Here is a 24395-nt window from a genome sequence, read left to right as displayed (position 1 = left end):
AAGTCTTCCAACTTTGTTTTGCTACTTATTGTATAAATTTTAAATACAAATGTAATACACACTCACTAGAGGAAAAATGAAACAAAATAAAAAGCTTCCTTGTTTCTTGTGGCTTCATTACTCCCACTTATTTTTGGTGATTTCAGCTTTTGTGCTGGACCATTTAGTTTGCACCATGAAATGCTCTAAGCAGCTACATGAAACTTACCCTCTATAAAGTGCTGTGGCTACTACGGGCTTGGATACCAGTTTCACTCTCAAGAAGCTCGGTTTTATTGGGAAAACAGAGGAAAGAACTGGCATATGCAGATAATTAGTTGTATGAGACAGTTTAGGAGTCCAGACAACAAATGTTAATAAAGTTAAAAGGAAAGAACTTTGTGGGCTGGAGTTATACAGTGAAGAAATTAAGGAGGAGGTAGTCAATACTGAAAAAATCTGAAAGCAGCCCCATAGAGGATGTGGAGGAGGCAGGAGAACATTACAGAGATAGATTTAAAAGAAATGCAGAAAGGACAAGTTCATTAAGCAAAGTGGTGCCTCCCTCCCCACAATGAACCCTTTGTTTCTTCAATATCCTGGTCAGGCTTAGCTCTCATTTTCCATTTGTCATTAATTGCCATTTGAAAAAAGAAATAAGACTCTGAATGCAGCTTTAAAAGCTAAAAGGCTATCCAACTGCTTGGGCCAACCTGGTTAATATGACAGTTAATTTATGAGATACAAAATGGTTTGAGCATCTCTCTGCATCTGGAGGAGTGAAAAATCAGGTCATGGAGTCAAGAGGTCAGAACTAGTACTAGGAATCGCACTTGGACTTTTATTCAAATTCTGGCATCTCCAACATGTGACTGCATTCCACCTCTAACCTTCTCTTTTTTGGGCCTTCAGCTATGGGGAAGAGTTGGGGGTTGGGAGTGGGGAGTGTTGCTACATATGTATTATACAGACCTAGATTTTTAAAGGGTCAAGGTGATATATCTGACAATAATATACAATCTTGACGTACTCCTTTCCCAATGTGGAACCAGTTCTAACTGTTGCTTCTTGACCAGCATATAGATTTCTCCAGAGGCAGGTAAGGTGGTCTGGTATTCCCATTTCTTTAAGAATTCCCCATAGTTTGTTGTGATCCACACAGTCAAAGGCTTTGGCATAGTCAATAAAGCAGATGTTTTTCTGGAACTCTCCTGCTTTTCCTACGATCCAACGGATGCTGGTCATTTGATCTCTGGTTCCTCTGCCTTTTCTAAATCCAGCTTGATCATCTGGAAGTTCTTGGTTCACTTTGAAGCCTCGCTTGGAGAATTTTGAGCATTACTTTGCTAGCATGTGAGATGAGTGCAACTGTGTAGTAGTTTGAACATTCTTTGGCATTGCTTTTCTTTGGGATTAGAATGAACACTGACCTTTTTCCAGTCCTGTGGCCACTGCTTTTTCCAAATTTGCTGGCATATTGAGTGCAGCAATTTAACAGCACCATCTTTTAGGACTTGAGATAGTTCAGATGGAATTCCATCACCTCCACTAGCTTTGTTCACAGTGATGCTTCCTAAGGCCCAATTGACTTCAGACTCCAGGATATCTAGCTCTAGGTGAGTAATCACACCATCATGGTTACCTGGGTCATGAAGATCTTTTTTGTATAGTTCTACTGTGTATTCTTGCCACCTCTTCTTAATAGCTTCTGCTTCTGTTGGGTCCATACCGTTTCTGTCCTTTATTGTACCCATCTTTGCAAGAAATGTTCCTTGGTATCTCTAATTTTCCTGAAGAGATCGCTAGTCTTTCCCATTCTATTGTTTTCCTCTATTTCTTTGCATTGATGACTGAGGAAGGCTTTTTTATCTCTCCTTGCTATTCTTTGAACCTCTGCATTCAGATGGGTATATCTTTCCTTTTCTCCTTTGCCTTTCACTTTTCTTCTTTTCTCAGCTATTTGTAAGGCCTTCTCAGACAACCATTTTGCCTTTGTTTCTCTTAGGTATGGTTTTGATCACTGCCTTCTATATAATGTCATGAACCTCTGTCCATAGTTCTTCAGCACTCTATCAGACCTAATCTCTTCAATCTATCTGTCACTTCCACTGTATAATCATAAGAGATTTGATTTAGGTCACACCTGAATGGTCTAGTGGTTTTCCCTACTTTCTTCAATATAAGTCTGAATTTTGCAATAATTCAGACTTATGAATTCTGATTCATAATCTGAGCTCATGAGGAGTTCATGATCTGAGCCACAGTCAGCTCCTGGTCTTGTTTTTGCTGACTCTATAGAGCTTCTCCATTTTTGGCACAAAGAATATAATAATCTGATTTTGGTATTGACCATCTGGTGATGTCCATGTGTAGAGTCATCTCTTCTGTTGTTGGAAGAGGGTGTTCACTATGACCAGTATATTCTCTTGGCAAAACTGTTAGCCTTTGTCCTGCTTCATTTTGTACTCCAAGGCCAAACCTGCCTGTTACTCCAGGTATCTCTTGACTTTCTACTTTCGCATTCTAGTCCCCTGTGATGAAAAGGACATCTTTTTTTGGTGTTAGTTCTAGAAGGTCTTGTAGGTGTTCATGGAATCGTTCAACCTCAGCTTCTTCAGCATTTGTGGTCGGGGCATAGTTTGGATTTCTGTGATACTGAATGGTTTGCTTTAGAGACAAACAGAGATCATTCTGTCATTTTTGAGACTGTACCCAAGTACTGCATTTCAGACTCTTTTGTTATGTTTCTTCTAAGGGATTCTTGCCCACAGTAGTAGATATAATGGTCAACTGAATTAAATTCGCCCACTCCAGTCCATTTTAGTTCACTGATACCTAAAATGTTGATGTTCACTCTTGCCATCTCCTGTTTGAGCACTTCCAATTTACCTTGATTCATAAACCTAACATTCCAGGTTCCCATGCAATATTGTTCTTTACAGCATTGGACTTTACTTCCATCACCAGTCATATCCACGACTGGATGTTGTTTTTGCTTTGGCTCCATCTCTTCATTCTTTCTGGAGTTATTTCTCCACTCTTCTCCAGTAGCATACTGGGCACCTACTGACTTGGGGAGTTCATTTTTCAGAGTCATATCTTTTTGCCTTTTCATACTGTTCGTGAGGTTCTCAAGGCAAAAACATTGAAATGGTTTGCCATTCACTTCTCCAGTGGACCATGCTTTGTCAGAACTCTCCATCGTGATCCATCCATCTTGGGTGGCTCTACACGGCATGGCTCAAAATTTCACTGAGTTACACAAGGCTGTATACTGTCACCCTGTTTATTTAACTTATATCCAGAGACCATCATGTGAAATGTCAGGCTGGATGAAGCACAAGCTGGAATCAAGATTGCTGGGAGAAATATCAATAACCTCAGATACACAGATGACACCACTCTTATGGCAGAAAGCAAAGAGGAACTGAAGAGCCTTGTGATGAAAGAGGAGAGTGAAAAGTTTGGCTTAAAATGCAACATTCAAAAAACGAAGATCATGGCATCTATCCCATCACCTCATGGCAAACAGATGGGGAAACAGTGGAAACAGTGAGAGACTTTATTTTCTTGGGCTCCAAAATCACTGCAGATGGTGACTGCAGCCATGAATTTAAAAGATGCTTGCTCCTTGGAAGAAAAGTTATGACAAACCTAGACAGCATATTAAAAAGCAGAGACATTACTTTGCCAACAAAGGTCTGTCTAGTCAAAGCTATGGTTTTTCCAGTAGTCATGTATGGATGTGAGAGTTGGACCATAAAGAAAGTTGAGTGCCAAAGAATTGATGCTTTTGAACTGTGGTATTGGAAAAGACTCTTGGGAGTCCCTTGGACTGCAAGGAGATCAAACCATTCAATTCTAAAGGAAATCAGTCCTGAATAGTCACTGGAAGGACTGATGCTGAAGCTGAAGCCCCATCACTTTGGCCACCTTATGCAAAGAACTGACTCATTGGAAAAAACCCTGATTCTGGAAAAGATTGAAGGCCAGAGGAGAAGGGGATGACAGAGGACGAGATGCTTGGATGGCATCACCAACTTGATGGACGTAGTTTGAGCAAGCTCTGGGACTTGCTGATAGTCAGGGAAGCCTGGCATGCTGTAGTCCATGGGGTTGCAAAGAGTTCAACATGACTGAGTGACTGAACCGAGATATCTGAACCATCTACTATTACATCATTAATAGAGACAGCATCCTCCACTCTGCCCTCATGCATTATCTGAAAAACACTTCATTTCCTAGGTGTCACTTTATTCTGTAGTTTCTTCATTATTACTTCCTAGCACTCAATGCTAGGTCCGGCTATACATTAGGGAAACAGTAAGATTAAGACAGAAAATGAATCCTATTGTCCCCTGGACTAACAGGGTTTATCACCATTTAACAGGTAATCAAACAAATATTTAACTGCAAATTGAGATAAGTGCTATGAAGAGAGATGTTTAAAATTTATTAATTAGAATATGGTTAGAAGCAATTAACAGAATAATGACTAACAGAATCTTTAAAAAAAAAAACTCTCATGACAGAAATATGTAAATAGATGGTTCTAAAGCCAGTATAGTAGCTAAACTGTATCATAAAGAAGCTAGTCTTGTCTTTCCCCTCATTTATCCTCTTCAGCATATTGCCTTTTTGTTCCTGTGCATCTCATCTCACTGGTCTAAGCCAGCTGCAGCTCCGACAACAGCTGTAGCTCCAACAATTGTTACTCCAACAACTGTAATCAAGGTAGAAAGAAGTAGACAAGGTCTCCTTACTATCTTTGTCTTTCAGTTCAGTTCAGTCACTCAGTCATGTCTGACTCTTTGCAACCCCACGGACTGCAGCACACCAGGCTTCCCTGTCCATCACCAACTCCCAGAGTTTATTCAAACTCATGTCCATTGAATCAGTGATGCCATCCAACTATCTCATCCTCTGTCATCCCCTTCTCATCCTGCCTTCAATCTTTCCCAGCATCAGGCACTTTTCAAATGAGTCAGCTCTTCGCATCAGATGGCCAAAGTATTGGAGTTTCAGCTTTAGCATCAGTCCTTCCAATGAACACCCAGGACTGATCTCCTTTAGGATGGACTGGTTGGATCTCCTTGCAGTCCAAAGGACTCTCAAGAGTCTTCTCCAACACAACAGTTCAAAAGCATCAATCCTTCAGCACTCAGCTTTCTTTACAGTCCAACACTCACATCCATACACAACCACTGGAAAAACCACAGCCTTGACTAGACGGACCTTTGTTGGCAAAGTAATGTCTCTGCTATTTAATATGCTGTCTAGGTTGGTCATAACTTTCCTTCCAAGGAGCAAGTATCTTTTAATTTCACGGCTGCAGTCACCATTTGCAGTGATTTTGGAGCCCAAGAAAATAAAGTCAGCCACTGTTTGCACTGTTTCCCCATCTATTTGCCATGAAGTGATGGGACCGGATGCCATGATCTTAGTTTTCTGAACGTTGAGCTTTAAGCCAACTTTTTCACTCTCCTCTTTCACTTTCATCAAGAGGCTCTTTAGTTCCTCTTCACTTTCTGCCATAAGGGTGGTGTCATCTGCATATCTGAGGTTATTGATATTTCTCCCTACAATGTTGTTTCCAGACTGTGCTTCTTCTAGCCCAGCATTTCTCAGGATGTACTCTGCATATAAGTTAAATAAGCAGGGTGACAATATACAGCCTTGACGTACTCCTTTTCCTATTTGGAACCAGTCTGTTGTTCCATGTCCAGTTCTAACTGTTGCTTCCTGACCTGCATACAGATTTCTCAAGAGGCAGGTCAGGTGGTCTAGTATTCCCATCTCTTTCAGAATTTTCCAGTTTATTATGATCCACAGTCAAAGGCTTTGGCATAGTCAATAAAGCAGAAATAGATGTTTTTCTGGAACTCTCTTGCTTTTTCGATGATCCAGTAGATGTTGGCAATTTTATCTCTGGTTCCTATGCCTTTTCTAAAACATGTTTGAACATCTTTATAAGAGAACAAAATCCTTCCCAGAAGCTTTTCCAGCAAACATCTCTTTATGTCTCATTGTCCAGAACTGGGTCAAATGCTTACCTCTAAATCAATCTACATCCAGAGAAAATGTGATTGCCATGCCTGATTTAAACTATTCAGGGCTCATTTCCTAGCACCGAGAGAGGGAGTCCCCTTCCTAAACATGTTGCTGCCCTCACAATATCAAGGTTCCTTAAAATAGATTTATAAAAATGAAATCATTGTTTAGTAGGCAATAACTGTGAAAATAAAAATCCACAGGACTCAGTGACCAGGTAAATAACTAGAAAGAAACAAGACTCAAATATCACTCCAAAGTTTTAAGCTTTGGTAACAAAGACAATCATAAGGCCAAGAACAGATAAATAGAGAAGTGGGAAGAAAAGCCTAGCTTTTGAGATAGACAAAAATGAATTCCATTTTCTTCTCTTTCAGTTTGATGTGCAATGACACAGTCTGATAGAAATGGAGGAAAGGACCTGAGAAGAAAAGCTGGCTTAGACACTGGAGTTATCCACAATGAGGTAGAATCTGAAACCACAGGAAAAGGTGGGACCATTGGGAGAGAAAATGAAGAGACAATAGTGACAAGGCCATGAAAATTTTGGTAAATGGCTGTAGTCAGGAGATATTGAAAAGATAATGTTGCCATAAGAAGAAAATAGATGGAGTAATTACAGACATCCAAGAACTAAGGAACTACTACAATCACATGGCAGCTGAGAAGTAAAGTTTCCAAAGGAAAGTAGTGGTTGACATTGTTGAATGTTAATGGAGCTGTCAATAAAGACAAAATACTCTTGAACCATTTCAGCGACTGTATCTCATGTGCACTTATTGGATCCCTAACTGTCTAATCTTTCAAGAAGTTTGGAAGGGAAGGCTGGCAGGGGTCAGTGGCTAAGTAATCGAACATTTGCGGGCTAAAAGGAGGGAGCCTAGAGAGTGGCAAGACGGTGAAGAAGAAGAACGGTGAGGGGGAGAAAAGGAGGATGTGCAGAGGATGGAGATCATGACAAGTGTAAGAACCATATTTAAGAGGAGAGATGAAAATGTGAAGAGATGATGGAAGTGGGCAGAGAACACGAAATGTTGGAGAGGAGAGGGAAATGAATTTCAAGATACCTAGTGGATGACAGCAGTAAAGGTAGAGGTCAATGGAAATGATTCCCCAAAAAGCCACAAAAGTCAGGCAAGACAGAGACGTGTATACAGATAAGCACTGAAATTCATGAAGGATAGCAGGAAAGAAATCTGAAAATTGGAGGCCAACAAATGGAAATGGGACACAAAGATTTGACACTGGCCAAATGGTTAAAATTAATTAGTAAAATATCCATGGGAAGAGTATAACTAGGAAAATTAGAGAACCAACAAAGCATAGGGTGAGAGGGTGAAGGTCAGCAGTGGGGTGAACATTCATTTTACAGAGAGATGTATGTAACCCAGTATTTCCTAAGGAGGGTCCAATGAAGACATCAAAGATAGGGTAGAGTGTAATCCTATTCCAGGGATCCATCATAGGAGAACACAATTGCACTATGGCTGACAGCACACATACCTTCCTTTTTACACTATGCATAAGTTCATGAAAAAGGACTGCATATAGTGAGCATTTACAAGCCGATATAATTGAATAATTCATACATATGCATAAAAGAACTCATGGACAGTGGACACCAAAAGTGACTGAGAGAGGTGCCATCATAAGATGAAAGCAGGTCATAAAAAGACCACTGAAAATATGTGACTTGAAGAAAGGAGGAAGGGAAGGAGGAAGGAAAGGGAGGTAAGGAAAGATAAAGATGCCAAAGACATCAGACTCCTACCTACCTATTTCTACATATCTTTTTATGCAAGAGCCTGACCTGCCTGCACATGGGCCAACAAAAACACTGGTAGCTGCAAATGAATGTGTGTGACCCATAATAAGTGTGAATAATATTTAAATAAGGGAACAAACTGTTTCAGTGGCCATGTAACACTGAGTGGGCACATCAATTATGTTTATGTCAATTCTTTCTTCTTGATCTTGGAATAACCGCTTCCCATTTAACACCACAGAAGAGATCTCTTCATCTACGGAAATGTCTGTGGAGGTCTTATGAAGTAATTAACCCAGGCAGGCAAATAAATACCCTCATGAAGCAGCAAGACTGACACCAAGAGATATATGTGGTAGAAGGTAGGCACTTAATAGAAGAGAAAATGAGGAAGACAAAGGTTTGCATTTGTCTTCAATGCAAAACAAAAGAAACACTTTAACTCTGAGTTACAGTGAAAACGCAAAGTAAAAAGGACACACAATGAACACAATGATGTTATACCCCATGTCACTGATAGGTGTTTTATAAGCATTTCACAGGACTTATTGGATATTATGTTCTTCCATATTCATTCAGTCTTAAAGGAAACCTATGATTGTTTCTAGATAACAAATGAAAAAGGTGAGGCTTAGAAAAGTAAAATCACTTGCCCACAGGTAAACAGCCAGGAAATGATAGAAACTGGACTTGAACCTAGATTTTCTGACTGTACGTACCAGTGGTCTACCTAGTTCTTGCAAATAGTCAAACATCTGGACTGAGTGAGCTATGTTTTTGCTCATCAGCAGAAAACTGGAAGGAATGATCTCTAAATAAGATTCCCAAACCATGAGACTCCATGATTCCAACATGCTCACGACCCCTTGAACGCCCTCTTGACAAAGAAAGAGCTGATCCAACCACTTTGTGTCTGCAGGTGTGCATACATGGGTGCTACGTGTGTGCTCACCTGCAGGCTGAGGGCAGGTAGGAAGCTGCAGAACCAATACTTAGGACACCAGGAATAAATAATGAATATCAGACTACACCACTGAAACCTGCCTCTGCATGGAAATAGTCTTACCTTCCATCAAGTTCCTCTTTGCATAAAACACTTACATTTTCATGGTGTTCAGGAGCCTGCTGTTGGCTTCCAAATGCTCTGGCACCATACCATGCTGTCACTGTAACTGCCTTCCAGTGAGCCATCAAAATCCCAGCTAGAACATTTTGAATACGGCAGTTTTCTTGCCACCAAAACACTAAATTGCAATATTTTATATTTATCTCTATTTAAATTTTAGTGATACCACATAAATGTTAACACAGTCTTACACTAATACAATCATGGAAAAGTCTTAATAACACCACACATTGGCACAGCCTCCATATGAGTTATGGCCTGCTAAGCAGTCCCAAAGCAAGCTTCTCAAGTCGCTTAGCTCCCCTAAACCAAGGTGTGACATCAAGACGTTTCTTTTCCCCCACGAAATGTGTTTCCAGAAGCAATGGCAAAGTACACACAGAATCATCTGTTCACATTCAAAGTACAGAGAAGATTTCCAAAAAGGGTCTGGAAAAGAGGTTAATAATGTTTGAACCAATTATTTTATAGCTTGAGAAACAAAAAGTGAACTTCAGTAAGTTCTCAAGCCTCTAAAGTCTAATGAGGATAAAGATCTTGTGCAGGGCTGAAATCACAGCTATCAATGACAAATTTATAGATTCTTCACCTTTCCAGTAGATGCACAGGCAGTGATTTCCCTGCGCGGCTCTGGTCAACAACAGCAAGAGAGGCATACTCTGGAGTCCACAAGACAAGCAGGGCTTAAAGATGGGGCAGGTAAGCAAGAAGGGAAACAAAGGCCTGCAGTGCTCCCAGCCTCTCACCTGCAACAATTCTGGTTTTCCTAACTTTGCCTCTCAATTTACTAAGAAAAGATAGCTAAGTCTTTTAGAATTAGAGAGTATCAGACTGAGATTCTGATTAAACAAAGATAATTGTAGATGAAAGGCAAAGGAAATCTTTTCAAAGCAAAGAGTCCAATGATAATGTTCAAAATAGCCCTTCTACATTATCACAATCCTGGCAAGCAAGCAAGGTAACCCTTAATAGGCACCACACATGTCACGACAGCAAGAATTTGAATAATGGTTCCTGTTGTAGAAGAACAAATGGTCCTAGGAACAGACTTTCAAAAATGGAACAGACTGTAGCTCCAATGGACCAACTGCAGCTTGAAGACATTTTGACTTTTTTAGGGTGAGTATAATGATATGGTGCTCCTATCTCTTTCTGCATCTACCCTTTGGAGATGCTCATTCCTCTCACCTGATCAGTCTTCGAGCATAAGCCAGACTAACTGAAATTTAAACAACTCTCAACCCAGAGAGTGTGATAACCTGGTGGCACGTTGACTGGTTTCAGGCAACTACAGGAAGGCAAATCTCCCCCAAGAAGGCCCTCCTTGGTCAGGTTCATTATTTATTCATCACCAGATGAAGCTTCTCTGCTAAAAGGATCAACTCTTGGAGTTCACTCCCCTTCCTCTCAGCTACTTATGGTTGTGTAACTTCTAATTAGCTTTGACTAAAACAGAGAATGTGACCTAAAATATATTATGAAATGTCCATACATATAAGATGAGGGGGAAGAGAGAGTCACAGATGGTGACAACAAGGGTGAAAATTCTTATCTAGTTAGAATAAAGGCAGAATCAAATTCTTACTCTAGTTTCCATGAGATTACACTAAGCTGTGGATAGAGAGGTGCGTGAGTTCAAACCTATCCTTCCTCCAGGCCAATCAGGCCAAGAGTAAAGCTAGACTTCACTTGAAGGGTCCAAAGGATCCTGGCCAATGTGACGACCATCCATGCTGCTCACCTGGAAAAGGCAGCCCCCAGCACAAATGCTGCATACTCCTTCACCAGGGGTTCTGTACTGTTGAGCCCGTTGATCACAACCTGAAGGCCACCAAAGGAAAGCAGGTCCTGTGCATTATCCATCTGGAACAGAGGCACTGCTTAGTATAGTATAGACATCAAGGTAAGAATTTCTTTTGTTAACTATTCAAGAACAAACTAAAAAAATTAAGTAAAATGTATTGGTGACCTTTTTGACTAATTAGGAAAGGGTCTGTAAGAACCAACTAAATTTTAAAACAATCTTACATTTGAGAATTCCCAATTCATCTACCATGATTTATGAGTACCTGCGTGAGAATTGGCAAAAATGTCACCTAGCAATTGCTTATGCCAAACATGTCCTAGAAAATTCTAATACCATAATGAGTCACAAGCTTACTCATAATGTAGAAGCTGTTAACACCAAGATCTGGTGTCATCGGCACTAGTAAATGACACTATGCTTCCTGGTGATGTCCAGCCTCAGTGGGGGCAGTGGAGGCAGCAGACACTTTAAAATGTTGGTTTTTAATTAGAAATCAGGGACCATAAAAGGAACTCTGTTGCAGGTGGAGGGCTGGAAAAATGCTAGGAGAAGAATAACAATAGTATGCTTCTCTTCCCACTTACCCACTTTATAATCTAAGGTTGAATGAATCTGAGGACACTTTGTGATAAATCTGCATAAAAGTCTCTCTCAAAAGCTTTAGCCTAGACCTTGCTAACTCACTAGTGGCTATTACTGGACGGTGTAGAACATTTCCATAATCCCATAAAGTTCTATTGGGCCACACTGGTCTAGGCTATACTTAAGGTCCAAAGCCCCAAAATTCAGACACTCATTTCCCAAGCTTCACTTGCATCCTGGAAGAAGACTCAACTTCTTCAGAAGGGTCACTGGATCCTTTTTTCCCTATGCAGCAGCTACAGTCTCCCTTGGAAATATCTTTGTTGGTACAAAAGCTGCCTCTTGTCTACATGCTCATCCCACTCTACAAATCATCAGGAAGAGGCAGGAAGCCTAACAGCAATGGGACTACTACCCACCTTTCTCCTCCATATTCCACTAAGCCCTTTCTTACCTGACTCTATTCTTTCAAACTGGAAGATGGCTCTACCAGAGAAATCCAGTTTGAAGGGCTGTATTTGACTATGCCTATCTTTTGGGGTAGGCCTAGCCTGTTTTTAACCCCTTAGAAGATCATTCTTCTCAAACACAAGAGCAGGGGTTTTCTGTCTTTCTGTCCACTGGTATAGGTCCAAGGATTACAATAATCTAAGCATATAGCTAAGCATTCAATACACAGTCATTAAACCAATGAATGAAAAGAAAGTGAAGTTGCTCAGTCATGTCCGACTCTTTGCAACCCCATGGACTGTAGACTACCATGCTCCTCCATCATGGGATTTTCCAGACAAGCATACTGGAGTGGGTTGCCATTTCCTCCTCCAGGGGATCTTCCAGACCCAGGGATTGAACCCAGGTCTCCCGCATTGTAGGCTTTACCATCTGAGCCACCACAGGGAAGTCCAATCAATGAATAAATTTGATCCAAAAAAAGGTCACGGAAATAAACTCCACTGTGAGTAAAAAAGGCAGTCTGGGCTATCCGTGCCAATAAAATGAATGGGTTGCTTGTACCACAGACCTAAAAAGATGGCCAATCCAGGGCCATTAAGTAAGAATGGAGTCTGCTCTGTCATAAGGGCCCCAGGCCAGGGTTGGCATTTGTCTGCCCTAATCTGTCCTTGTGAAGGGGAATGATTGTTGGACCATAGCCTAGCGAACTAGGGAGACTCAGAGCTGAGTGCTTTGTGACATAAGCACAAATAAATACTTACTGAGTTTTCCTTCCTTACACACTCTGATTTTAAAATCTAAGAATTCACTACCTTCTCCTTTGGTCTTCCTTCTTCCAGGTTTTCCAAATACAAAACCCTGGCTCAGAAAGCCCTGTAATTCCACGCCTGAGATGGCTACTTATCAAGGTTGGTATGAGTTCCTAGCAGAGCAAACCAATGCAGCCCAGAGTCACAGAGGTTCTATTATAGATTCAGTTTATCTTCACTACTATAAAGATAAACCAGGGTATTATAAAGGCTGACATTTACATAAGCTCTTCAGCCTTTTCAAGATGTTTTCTCATTTGTTATTTTAGGGGAGATAAAGTAGGAAAGAGTCACTCTGCTTACTGTACACACAAGCTCCAAAATCTGGGCCCTGCCCAGTATCACACAGCAGAAGGCATGACCAGGGCCAGGGTCTGGGGCCAGAACTTTTCCCAGGCTGCTCTCAGGACTGGGTGGGACAGAAAGAAAGGAGTTCAAGGTAGAAGGAGGGAGTGCATAATGAAGGAGGCAGTAGGGAACTGTGCCAACACTCAGAAGGAAAAGAGAAACAGAAAACTGACAAGACAATGAGAGAACACAGAAAATAAAGAAAGGGAGAAATGATAGAAAATAATTGAGAAGTCACATGAGGGAAGGCAAATACACTGCCACAGGGTGAATGGGGCAGGCAGTGGCTGCTCCTTATAAATAATTCACATGCTGTTTCCACACACATGATTTTGCTTTTCACAAATCTTGTTTAATAGTTCAAACAGGGCTGTGAGGAAACCCTTGGGCAGAGCCAGTTTGGGTCCTTGAAGCCCATGACTCCTCAAAACATCCAATCAGCAGTCTAGAATAAAAGTGGACTAAGTAAGTTTCCTGTAAGAAGAGTCCTATCTCCCTCAAATCTAGCATTACATCACCCTAACTGCCCACCACAACTGGAACTTGAGGCCAAGCTATGTCTTCTTCAATACCCTTGTGAAATAACAACTTAACTCTACTGCATGGAAGCCTGACATACCAGCCCACTACCTTATCTGTATTTCCACTCGAAAGACCAATGATCTAGAATACTTAAGACTCTTCTGCCAACAGATCAAGTTTGGTCTCCACCAGGGGACTAGTTTCTGGACTGATAAATAGGATAAGTTTGGTGATGTCCAAGAAATTGTTAATCCCTCTCAGTGACCCATGAAAGCACAATGGGGTGTCACCCTAGTGATGATACTGCTGGATGACCAAAGAACCTGCAAGGGAAATAAAATTTATTAGGGCCCTGCTACCCTTCTCTGTACTCAACCTCCTCTGGATAAGATAAGCTCTCATAAAAGGTCATTTTGGCCTTTCATGCTGCAGCTAAAAGAAGAGTCTACAGAAACCTGACACCTAAAGACCCATCGAAGTATGTTAATATGAGAAAAAATAAAAGCTGTCAACATCAGAGCAGGACTGAGTTGGCCAATCACCCCTAGGATCCTTATTCCTTTAAATATCTGTAACAAAAAAGCTGTTGGACTTTCTGTTTTTTTACCCTGGAGAGAAAGACTGGAAAGAGGAAAGAGAACCCAGGTCCATTTTCTTCTCTAAAAGGATCACAGACCTGCTATTTGAGGCCTGAGAAAGAATTATGAGCAGAGAGAGATGAAGAGGCCATCCCATAATTCCTGCAGATACAGTACACACTCATCCTCTCTCAACACAAAGGCTGGCAAAATCCTAAAGAATGTCTTTTAGCTTAGTTTATAGAGAACAAGGACGCTGTCATGCGTGGGAGGACGCTGAAGATCTGTATCTTGATGAAGATCTCAAGCAAGCCTTTGATGATGATTACACAGCCCTCCCAGGCCACCATCGCCCCTAGTCTGGATTACTGCAACAGCCTCCTATCTGGTTTTTCTGCCTCTACCCATGCCCTCAGTCTACAGTCTAACTCTCAACACAGCAGCCAGACTTTCTTTAAAAGAAAGTCAGATCAAATGCTTCTGCAACATTCTTCTAACACTGTCCAATTCCATTCTTTTCTATGGCCCACAAAGTGCTCCATGATCTCCCTCCCATTATCTCTCTGCGCTTCATCTACTTCTCTCAGCTCCTGCCACACAGTTGTTCCCCAAACACACTAGACATGCTCCCACCTTAGGGCTATGGTACCTGCTGTTGCTCCTAACTGAGACCTTCCTTCCCAACACTGCCAATCCTTATCCTGCTCTATTTTTTTATTTTTCAGTAGTATCTATCTCCTTCAAACATATTATTTATAATTTACTTGTTAGGTATGTTTATTGTCTATCTGCCTCTTCTAGAAAGTAAGCTCCAATTCCATTCACAAATGTATTTTAAGTGCCTGGAACAGTGCCTGGAACTTAACAGGCATGCAATAAATTAATTCATTCAATAAGTGAATGACTTCTCTTGGTTCCTTCTGCTTAGATCCATCTATTCTCTCTTAGGCTTCATTCAGGTGGTACCAGTATCCTGTTGAGAGTCAGAGTATCCAAAAACACTAAGAGCACAGAGTTTAGGGTCACACAGACCTTGTTGCAAATCCCAGCTCTACACTAACTGGGTGACTTTGGGCAATCACAAATGTGGCCTGTGCTTTATTTGCCTCAGTTACAAAATGGGATTAACAGCAGTGCCTACTCCAAAGGCAGGTATGGAAGTCAATGAATTAATGTGTACAAGGCACTTGACTACATACCGAGTACATGATAATGCTCAATAAACATTAACTGTTATAATTATGGCACAAATCAGATCAGTTATTTCCCTGCTCCAAACTCTCTCCAATGGTTCTTAGGATCAAGGATAAAATTACAAAAAGCATGATTTTCTCAAGCCCACCTGTCTCATCCCCTAACCTTTCCACTTTATCTATGCCACTCACCCACTGGTCTCTGTGCTCCAGTCACTCCAGTCTCTACCAGGTCCTTGATCTCACCAACCTCTTCTCTGACTCAGAATTTTTCCACAAGCTGTTTCCTCTGCCTGAAACACTCCAATACAATGGGGCAAACTTTTCCTAAAGGGCCTGATAGTAAATATTTTTGGTTTCATGACCCATAATGGTTCACGTCACAACCACTCAACTCTTGCCACTGCAATATTAAAATAGTCAAGACAATAAAACAATACATACACAAAGAGATGTGACTGTGTTCCAGTAAAACTTTTTTCACACAAGTGGGCCAGAGTTTGCCACCCCAAGCTCTAATCTCCCCTCTTTGTCTACTCAACCCCTAATCATCATTTAATGCTTAGCCTAAATGTCACAATCTCAGAGAAGCCTTCCCCAGTATCCCTGACTAGACTAAGTTCCCCCATTATACACTCATCCTTACCATAATCTTAAATTATCTCATTATTAAACTGTTAATTGGTTCATTATTAAATTGTTCACTATTTAATTGCACCCTCTTCCAGACTATAAGCTACATGGAGCAAGTATCCCATCTATTTTACCTCTGCTGTGTCCTCAGTGTTGAAAAATTAAAAGAAGTAGCACTCCGAATGAAATAGAACTTGGCTCTAGTCTCTAAGAAAGTATCTTATACAACAGATAATGGCCTAGATTAAAAATCCTCTATGACTTGAGAGAGAAGTAAAGATGATGACAATATTTTCTTAGGGCCTTGGGCAGAGGGGTTTCTTTTTGGAGCTGTTAGTTAAAAGTGAAACCAGCGGACAATGAAATACAATACCTGATGGACATAATATTCGAGATCAAACAGTGCAGCAATCTTCTCTTCCAGGCTGGAGCTGGAACTATTGAACTTGTTGATCAATCGTACCATGATCTGCATGTCTGTCTCAATGATAACATTCAGCTCCTCAAAGTCCTTCTTCAGCTCCTCAATGGGACGGAAGAGCCGCTTAACTTTGGCCTGCCTTTCCTAAGAAGAGTAGCAAAGAGATGATTAATCATCAACTGTAGACATCTGCCCAATCAGCCTGTGGTCTGCCATGGATGCCCATCCTCAAAGAACTGCTGCTCCAGGGCACAACCTTCTTTAATCTGTACTTTCCAGGATGTCCAGAGAGAAAGCCCTCAGAATCTACACATACAGCCCTCTGCCATAAGAACTCACTCAAGATTTTCCAAGGTCCACTTATCTCAGCCAGCCTTCCAATGCTCAGGAAGAATGAAAAGTCTCCTTGTAATCACTGAGGTCAGGGTAAACAATTTCAGCTCACCTTCAACCCCTAATCTCACATGGAAAAGCCAAGATCTAAGGTGTAATAATCCATACCTTGGTTGTCTTTCTTCTATAATTAAAGAATATCTTTGCTTTACCCTACCCATCCAGCAACATTTTAGGGAAACCCAGATACAAGAAACTGTCGGTAAAGAGCTGTCAGAGTGGGAGCAATTTGCTGATGAAAATTAAATCTCTGTCATTACTGTCAATCTAACTACAGGTGTACAATTTGTTCAACTGTTTGAAGTGGCTAAATTACTGTATGTACTATGCTCAAGTCTCAAACAATTTTTGCTCAGTCCCTCTCCACCCCACACACATATAAAGATCTTTAAAATGAAGTTATGTTGGAGGTGAATAAAAGACTTTAATTAGATATTTTATACATGTGACACTTCCTGTTTTCTTCCCAATTTTAGAGGATAGTACTTATAAAGAAAGTCTGAAAGGTCACAGTGGCTTATGTCTCCATCTTCCGAGAATAATTAAAAGGCACGAATATTTATAAAAAGCAGGATGATGAGCAGCTGTCAGCTCCAAACTGCTCATCTATTACCTATGGGTTTTCTCCCCAGTGACAAGCACTCCATAGAACACCAACCAAAGAAATGAATCAGTCTCTCTTAAAAAAGACCATTCCTAGCAGGGCAATCACATCTATGGGATGCTATATTCTTCTCTTTTAGGCTAAAACAGTGAAATGCTCTCCTTCCACCCTGCTAGAGGACTCTGGTGGCCACCAAAGGCCATGTAAAGAGGTCAAGGAAAGCTGAGGGTTGACAGACAAGTGAGCAGGATAAGAAACTAGTTATTTTTGCCTCATGCCTGCATGCCTGGCCCCCGGAAAGGCCTTTAACAAAATTTTTAATTTTGCAATTATTACTACTCAAAGGAAATGACAAAAACAGTAGAGAGTACTATATGCCCTTCATTCAGCTTCCTCCAATGGTAACATTTTATATAACAATACAATGTCAAAACCAAGAAAGTGACATAGGTGCAATACTATTAACTAGACCACAAGTCTTATTCTGATTCCACCAGCTTTTACATGTACACATTAGCATGCATGTGTGTGTGTCATTCTAGACAGTGTTATCTATGAAGATTCATGTAGCCACCAGAAAATCAAGTTACAGAACTGTTCCATCACCATCAAATGACTCTACAGTGCTCCTCTATATCTGCACTTTATCCTCTCATCCCTTCTCTCTTACCCCTGTGCCTGGGCATCATTAATTTGTTCTCCATCTCTATAATTCTAGCATTTGGAGACTGTTATACAAATAAAGTCTGTAACTTTTTGAGACTGCCTTTTTACTGAACTTAATGCACTTGAGATGCATTAACTCATTATCCAATTTACTGTAAATATCAATGGTTTATTTATTTTTAATGTTGAATAGTATTCCATTGTACAGATGTTACAGTTTAACCATTTACCTGTTGAAGAATGTCTGTTTCCAGGTTTGGAGTATTATGAATAAAACTGCATGAACATTTGTATAAAGATTTTCTTAAAAATAAACCCAAGTTCTTCTTTCTCTGGGATAAATGCCCAAGAGTGTAACTACTGGGTATTTTCCAGAGTAGCTGCACCATTTTATATTCCCACCAATGAAAGACCCAGTTTCTCCACATCTTCAATAGTATTTAGTATTATCATTTTTATTTTAGGCATTCTAATAGATGTATAGTGATACCTTGTGGTGGATTTAATTTGCATATCTGTAACAGCTGATGACATTAGACTTTTTTCATGTGATTATTTGCTATCCACATATTCTCTTTGTGAAATGTTTGTTCAGGTCCTCTTCCCATTTTCAAACTGGTTGTTGGTTTTTACTGTTGAGTCTTGAGTGTTCTTTACATGTTCTAGATAGATGCAAGTCTTTTATCAGACAGCCCTTGCTTTGTACAGATCTCATATGTACCACTTTCGAATACCACAGTTTACATAATACTAGTCTCCCAACATGACTCAAATTTCAGTTGCCATCATATATTTAACTACATTAAGTACCAAATTTGCAGCTAGCTCTTCAGTTCATAAATCACTATGTAAATTATATAAATGTCAATCACGAACAGTTGCTGATCACATAATTTATTTCAAAATGTGTCAGTGAATGGCCACTGTGCCCCCATTATTCAATTCATATACAGATGTCAAGTGTGTGGTAGTATGGCTTCCTCGGGATAAAACCATGAAACGTTTCATAAAAATGGATAATGAAAAGATAAAACTGACAACAAAGTTGAAAGCACAGCAAAGAAAAAGAAAGCAGTAACTTTGGCAGTTCAACTATATATTAAACATATATGGAATTATAGATGATGTCATAATTTTTGCTGCAACTATCAAGCATAATTTTAAAAATTTGAGAAAAGGGTAGTCTATTATATTTTCCTTTACTTTTATGCACTTCACAGCTCTTTCTTCCCAATGGTCCATGTTTCCTTCTGTGATTATTTCCCTTCTATTTGAAGAACATTCTTCAGTTATTCTTTTAGGTAGGTCTGCTGGTGATAAATTCTTTTAACTTTCTTCTGTGTGAGAGTGTCGTGATTTCCTCCCTTCCACTCCTGAAGGGTATTTTCACTGGCTATAGAATTCTGAGTGAACAGTTCACTTTTTCACCATTTGAAAAATACGCCACGTATTTTTGACCTCTGTGATCTCAGATGAAAAAGATGTTATCATTCAAACATTATTCCCTATTGCTAGTATGTGGTTTCTATCTTGCTGCTTTCAAATTATTTTTCTGTCTTTAGTTTTCAGGTTGACTGTGATGCATCATGGTGTTGATTTCTTTGAATTTATCCAATTTAGAATTCACTCAGCTTCATGAACCTGTAGGTTTATGACTTTCACCAATTGGGAGAGTTTTCCATCTCTATTTCTTTGACTATTTTCTCAGACCCATATTATTTCTCCTCTCCTTCTGAGACTCTGTTACACAAATCTTGGATTTTCTGTTACAGTCAGTCCTACAGGTCCTTAAGTCACTATTTATTTTTTCAATCTATTTTCTGTTATTTAGATTAACTTTTATCTGCCTTTAAATCCACTGATTCTGTTCTCTCTCATCTCTATTTTACTATTAAGCCTATGCAGTGATTTTTTCCCTAACTTTCAGTTGCATTTTTCAGCTCTAAAATGCCATTTTGTTCTTTATATCTTCTATTTCTTTGCTGAGGTTATCATTTCAGGAGTATACGTAATTGCATGAAGCATTTTTATGATAACTGCCTTAAAATTCTTATTAGATAATACCAACTTACGGGTCATATCACTGCTGGCATCAGTTAACTGTCTTTCTTAAGTCAAGTTTTTATTTTCCTGGTTCTTGGTATGGTGAGATACAATTTCACGTCTTCTTCTCACCTTTATCATATTTTTATATTTGCTTTTAATATTATGAAAGCCTTTGGCTGTGTGGATCACAACAAACTGTGGAAAATTCTTAAAGAGATGGGAATACCAGACCACCTTACCTGCCTCTTGAGAAACCTGTATGCCAGTGAAGATGCAACAGTTAGAAACGGTCATGGAACAACAAACTCGTTGAACTGGGAAAGGAGTACGTCAAGGCTGTATATTGTCCCCTTGCTTATTTAACTTACATGCAAAGTATATCATACAAAATGCCAGGCTGGATGAAGCTCAAGCTAGAATCAAGATTGCTGGGAGAAATATCAATAATCTCAGATTTGCAGATGACACCACCTTAATGGCAGAAAGCAAAGAGGAACTAAACAGCCTCTTGATGAAGGTAAAAGAGGAAAGTGAAAAAGCTGGCTTAAAACTCAGGATTCAAAAAAAGAAGTTTACGGCATCCGGTCCCATCACTTCATGGAAAACAGATGGAGAAACAATGGAAACAGTCACAGACTTTATTTTCTTGGGCTCCAAAATCACTGCAGATGGTGACTGCAGTCATGAAATTAAAAGAATCTGCTCCTTGGAAGAAAGGCTATGAGCAACCTAGACAGCCTGTTAAAAAGTAGAAACATCACTTCGCCAGCAAAGGTCCGTCTAGAAAAAGCTATGGTTTTTCCAATAGTCAGGTATGGATGTGAGAGTTGGACCATTAAGAAGGCTGAGTGCCGAAGAATTGATGCTTTTGAACTGTGGTGCTGGAGGGAGACTCTTTAGAGTCCCTTGGACAGCAAGGAGACCAAACCAGTCAATCCTAAAGGAAATCAATCCTGAATGAATATTCATTGGAAGGACTGATGCTGAAGATGAAGCTACAATAGTTTGGCCACCTGATGTGAAGAACTGACTCATTGGAAAAGACCCTAATACTGGGAAAGATTGAGGCCAGGAGGAGAAGGGGGCAACAAAGGATGAGATGGCTTGATGGCATCAACAACTCAATGGGCATGAGTCTGAGCAAACTCCAGGAGATAGTGAAGGACAGGGAAGTCTGACACAATGCAGTCCAAAGGGTCAGACATGACTTACCGACTGAACAACAAACAACAGCACCAAGAATAGGAAGAAATGAGTCTATTTAATCTTGCCCAGACTCAAAAGTTTAAGATGGCCATATTTTTAAATGGAACAATTTATAGGATACAGCTGAACAACAGTGGACATGATAAACATAAAGTATCAAGCAATCTGTATGGTAATAAGGGGATAAAGAGATCAGATTCAAAAACAATGACCCAAATCTGTTGGGTGACACAGAGCTTTTCCATAAAGCAAGGGACTCTGGGAAGGACTGATTCACTTAAATCTAATAAGTTACCAATGGATATAATGGAATTGATGCCCTTCCCCCCCCCCAAAAAAATTCATTCAATTGGTAAGATATGACAATATCTCACAGAATTGTCCTTATAAATAGTAAAAGCACATCCTGTACTTGCAAATCACCATGTAAAGATTTTGTTTAAAGACTGATAAAAAGTATGATGGTATCTGCAGCCAGGAGCTGGAGACATGTAAGAAACTCCCCAACCTACCTCAAGTCGATTTATTTGCCAGTCCCAGTACATTGGCAGGTGGATGAGTCAGTCCAGGAAGGATATAAATAAAAGTGAAAAAAGGACCCCAGGACTCAGTACCTCGGTGAAGAAACTAACAACCTAAGCACCACAGAAGTAAGGAAAGAGTGTAGCAGGCACAGGTCAGAAGAGGCAGCTGACACCAATCAGATGGAACAGGGGTGTCACATTTTGCTGCCATTATTGGGGTCTCTTGCAGAGAGAGAGAATTATTTTTAATTGCAAAAAACAGCAACTGAAAACTTGGATAATCTCTTGCTTTTACACTTAAAAAATATTTTTATAATATTCATACTTTTCTATATTAATTGAATTATGAGATAAGAATACCACTAAAGAGAGTAAAGAGAAGAGAGAGGGGTGCCGTTAGTCTTCCATCCACAGAGAAAACATGGAACAAGGGCTGATTTTTATGTTCCCATCTGCCCCATGTGGAGCTCATGGTGAGAGAATGAGTGGGAATGAGCCCAAGCCCTGGTAACAGGAATACCGATCTCTGCTCCAGGCACCTAGGAATGCACTGCTCTCCTTTGCTGGCCTCACCTTCACCAGGTAGGGGATTTGCTTTCCCTCACACCTCTCCACCCCTGCAGTAGGATATGATTTTACACATCACCTTCCTTCACCATTACTGCTGCCATCCTGCTACTCACCTTCTCTTATCATGTGCACTCTTCATATTGAGATACAACTTTGGTAAGATGAGTAAAGACACGGAGGCTTGGCTTGTACATTAACACTTCCTCCTGAGGTCCTCTCTCTCTCCCACACACACACACACACACACACGTCCGTCTGTCTCAGAAATCCTTAGTTCTGAAGGATCTAAAGCTTCCTTCACTAACACACAGACTGTCAAGAATCTGGTGTTGCCTCTCTAAGATACTGCAAGAATTCTGGGATGAGAGTAGAGATAAGAAAAGCAGAGGGAATTGTGAAGAGGAGGAGGAGGGAAAACATAAAAAGGTCTGCAAGGTGGCCACTGGAGGAAGTTCTTTCAAGGACAGGACTCAAGCAGAAATGTTAAGGACTGATTTGTAACATTCTCTGGCTATCACATGACCTCATGATCCATCTAAGAATAAGCCTTTGTTCTGATAGGTCAGGATCCACGAACCAGACATTAAGGACATAGCCAAGGGGCTGCAACTCTGCCTCTTTCTCCTTCTCATTCCCTAATACTTTGTACATAAATTTAAGAGTTGGAAGAAACCTCAGCCATCTTGTCCCAGCCCCATATTGTACATTTAAGGGATCTGAGGTCTGGAAAAGGTTTGCTACGTGTTCAAAGGACAAGGACTTGGGACTCTTCCTTCCTGGTCTAGGTCCCATCCTTTAAACTTGTGTCTAACCCAAGTGTAAGTGAGGAGATGTGAGTTCTAATCTCTGTTCCCCTAATTGATGTTTGTGGTAATGCAGAGTATGGCTATCTGTGCTCCATGCTTCAGTTTTCCCAAATATGTAATCAGATCAGATCAGTCGCTGAGTCGTGTCCGACTCTTTGCGACCCCATGAATCGCAGCACGCCAGGCCTCCCTGTCCATCACCAACTCCCGGAGTTCACTCAAACTCACGTCCTTCGAGTCAGTGATGCCATCCAGCCATCTCATCCTCTGTCGTCCCCTTCTCCTCTTGCCCCCAATCCCTCCCAGCATCAAAGTCTTTTCCAATGAGTCAACTCTTCGCATGAGGTGGCCAAAGTACTGGAGTTTCAGCTTTAGCATCAGTCCTTCCAAAGAAATCCCAGGGCTGATCTCCTTCAGAATGGACTGGTTGGATCTCCTTGCAGCCAAGGGACTCTCAAGAGTCTTCTCCAACACCACAGGTCAAAAGCATCAATTCTTCGGCGCTCAGCCTTCTTCACAGTCCAACTCTCACATCCATACGTGACCACAGGAAAAACCATAGCCTTGACTAGACGAACCTTTGTTGGCAAAGTAATGTCTCTGCTTTTGAATATGCTATCTAGGTTAGTCATAACTTTCCTTCCAAGGAGTAAGCATCTTTTAATTTCATGGCTGCAGTCACCATCTGCAGTGATTTTGGAGCCCAAGAAAATAAAGTCTGACACTGTTTCCACTGTTTCCCCATCTATTTCCCATGAAGTGATGGGACCGGATGCCATGATCTTCATTTTCTGAATGTTGAGCTTTAAGCCAACTTTTTCACTCTCCACTTTCACTTTCTTTCTTTTTTTTTTTTTATTTTATTTTTAAACCTGAAACACTGTATTAGTTTTGCCAAACATCATCAAGAGGCTTTTGAGTTCCTCTTCACTTTCTGCCATAAGGGTGGTGTCATCTGCATATCTGAGGTTATTGATATTTCTCCTGGCAATCTTGATTCCAGCTTGTGTTTCTTCCAGTCCATCATTTCTCAGGATGTACTCTGCATATAAGTTAAATGAGCAGGGTGACAATATACAGCCTTGATGTACTCCTTTTCCAATTTGGAACCAGTCTGTTGTTCCATGTCCAGTTCTAACTGTTGCTTCCTGACCTGCATACAAATTTCTCAAGAGGCAGGTCAGGTGGTCTGGTATTCCAATCTCTTTCAGAATTTTCCACAGTTTATTGTGATCCACACAGTCAAAGGCTTTGGCATAGTCAATAAAGCAGAAATAGATGTTTTTCTGGAACTCTCTTGCTTTTTCCATGAT

General features: G+C 40.5%; 1 protein-coding gene across 4 annotated transcripts in view; it reads right to left on the bottom strand.

The window, feature by feature from the left end:
* Positions 1 to 24395, bottom strand: part of SIL1 (SIL1 nucleotide exchange factor) — a 246058-nt gene that overhangs the window by 74152 nt on the left and 147511 nt on the right. For all 4 annotated transcript variants that reach the window (XM_006070833.3, XM_006070835.3, XM_006070832.3 and 1 more), the window contains exons 6-7: positions 16220 to 16411; positions 10663 to 10784 (exon numbers count right to left, since the gene is read on the bottom strand). In XM_006070833.3, coding sequence (XP_006070895.1) covers positions 10663 to 10784; positions 16220 to 16411 — 314 coding nt within the window. The remainder of the gene's footprint in view (positions 1 to 10662; positions 10785 to 16219; positions 16412 to 24395) is intronic.

The sequence above is a fragment of the Bubalus bubalis genome, chromosome 9 (assembly GCF_019923935.1).
Source record: "Bubalus bubalis isolate 160015118507 breed Murrah chromosome 9, NDDB_SH_1, whole genome shotgun sequence".
In the NCBI taxonomy this organism is placed as follows: Eukaryota; Metazoa; Chordata; class Mammalia; order Artiodactyla; family Bovidae; genus Bubalus; species Bubalus bubalis.
Note: the sequence above shows the minus strand (reverse complement) of the source record. Positions and strands in the feature narration are given on the sequence as shown.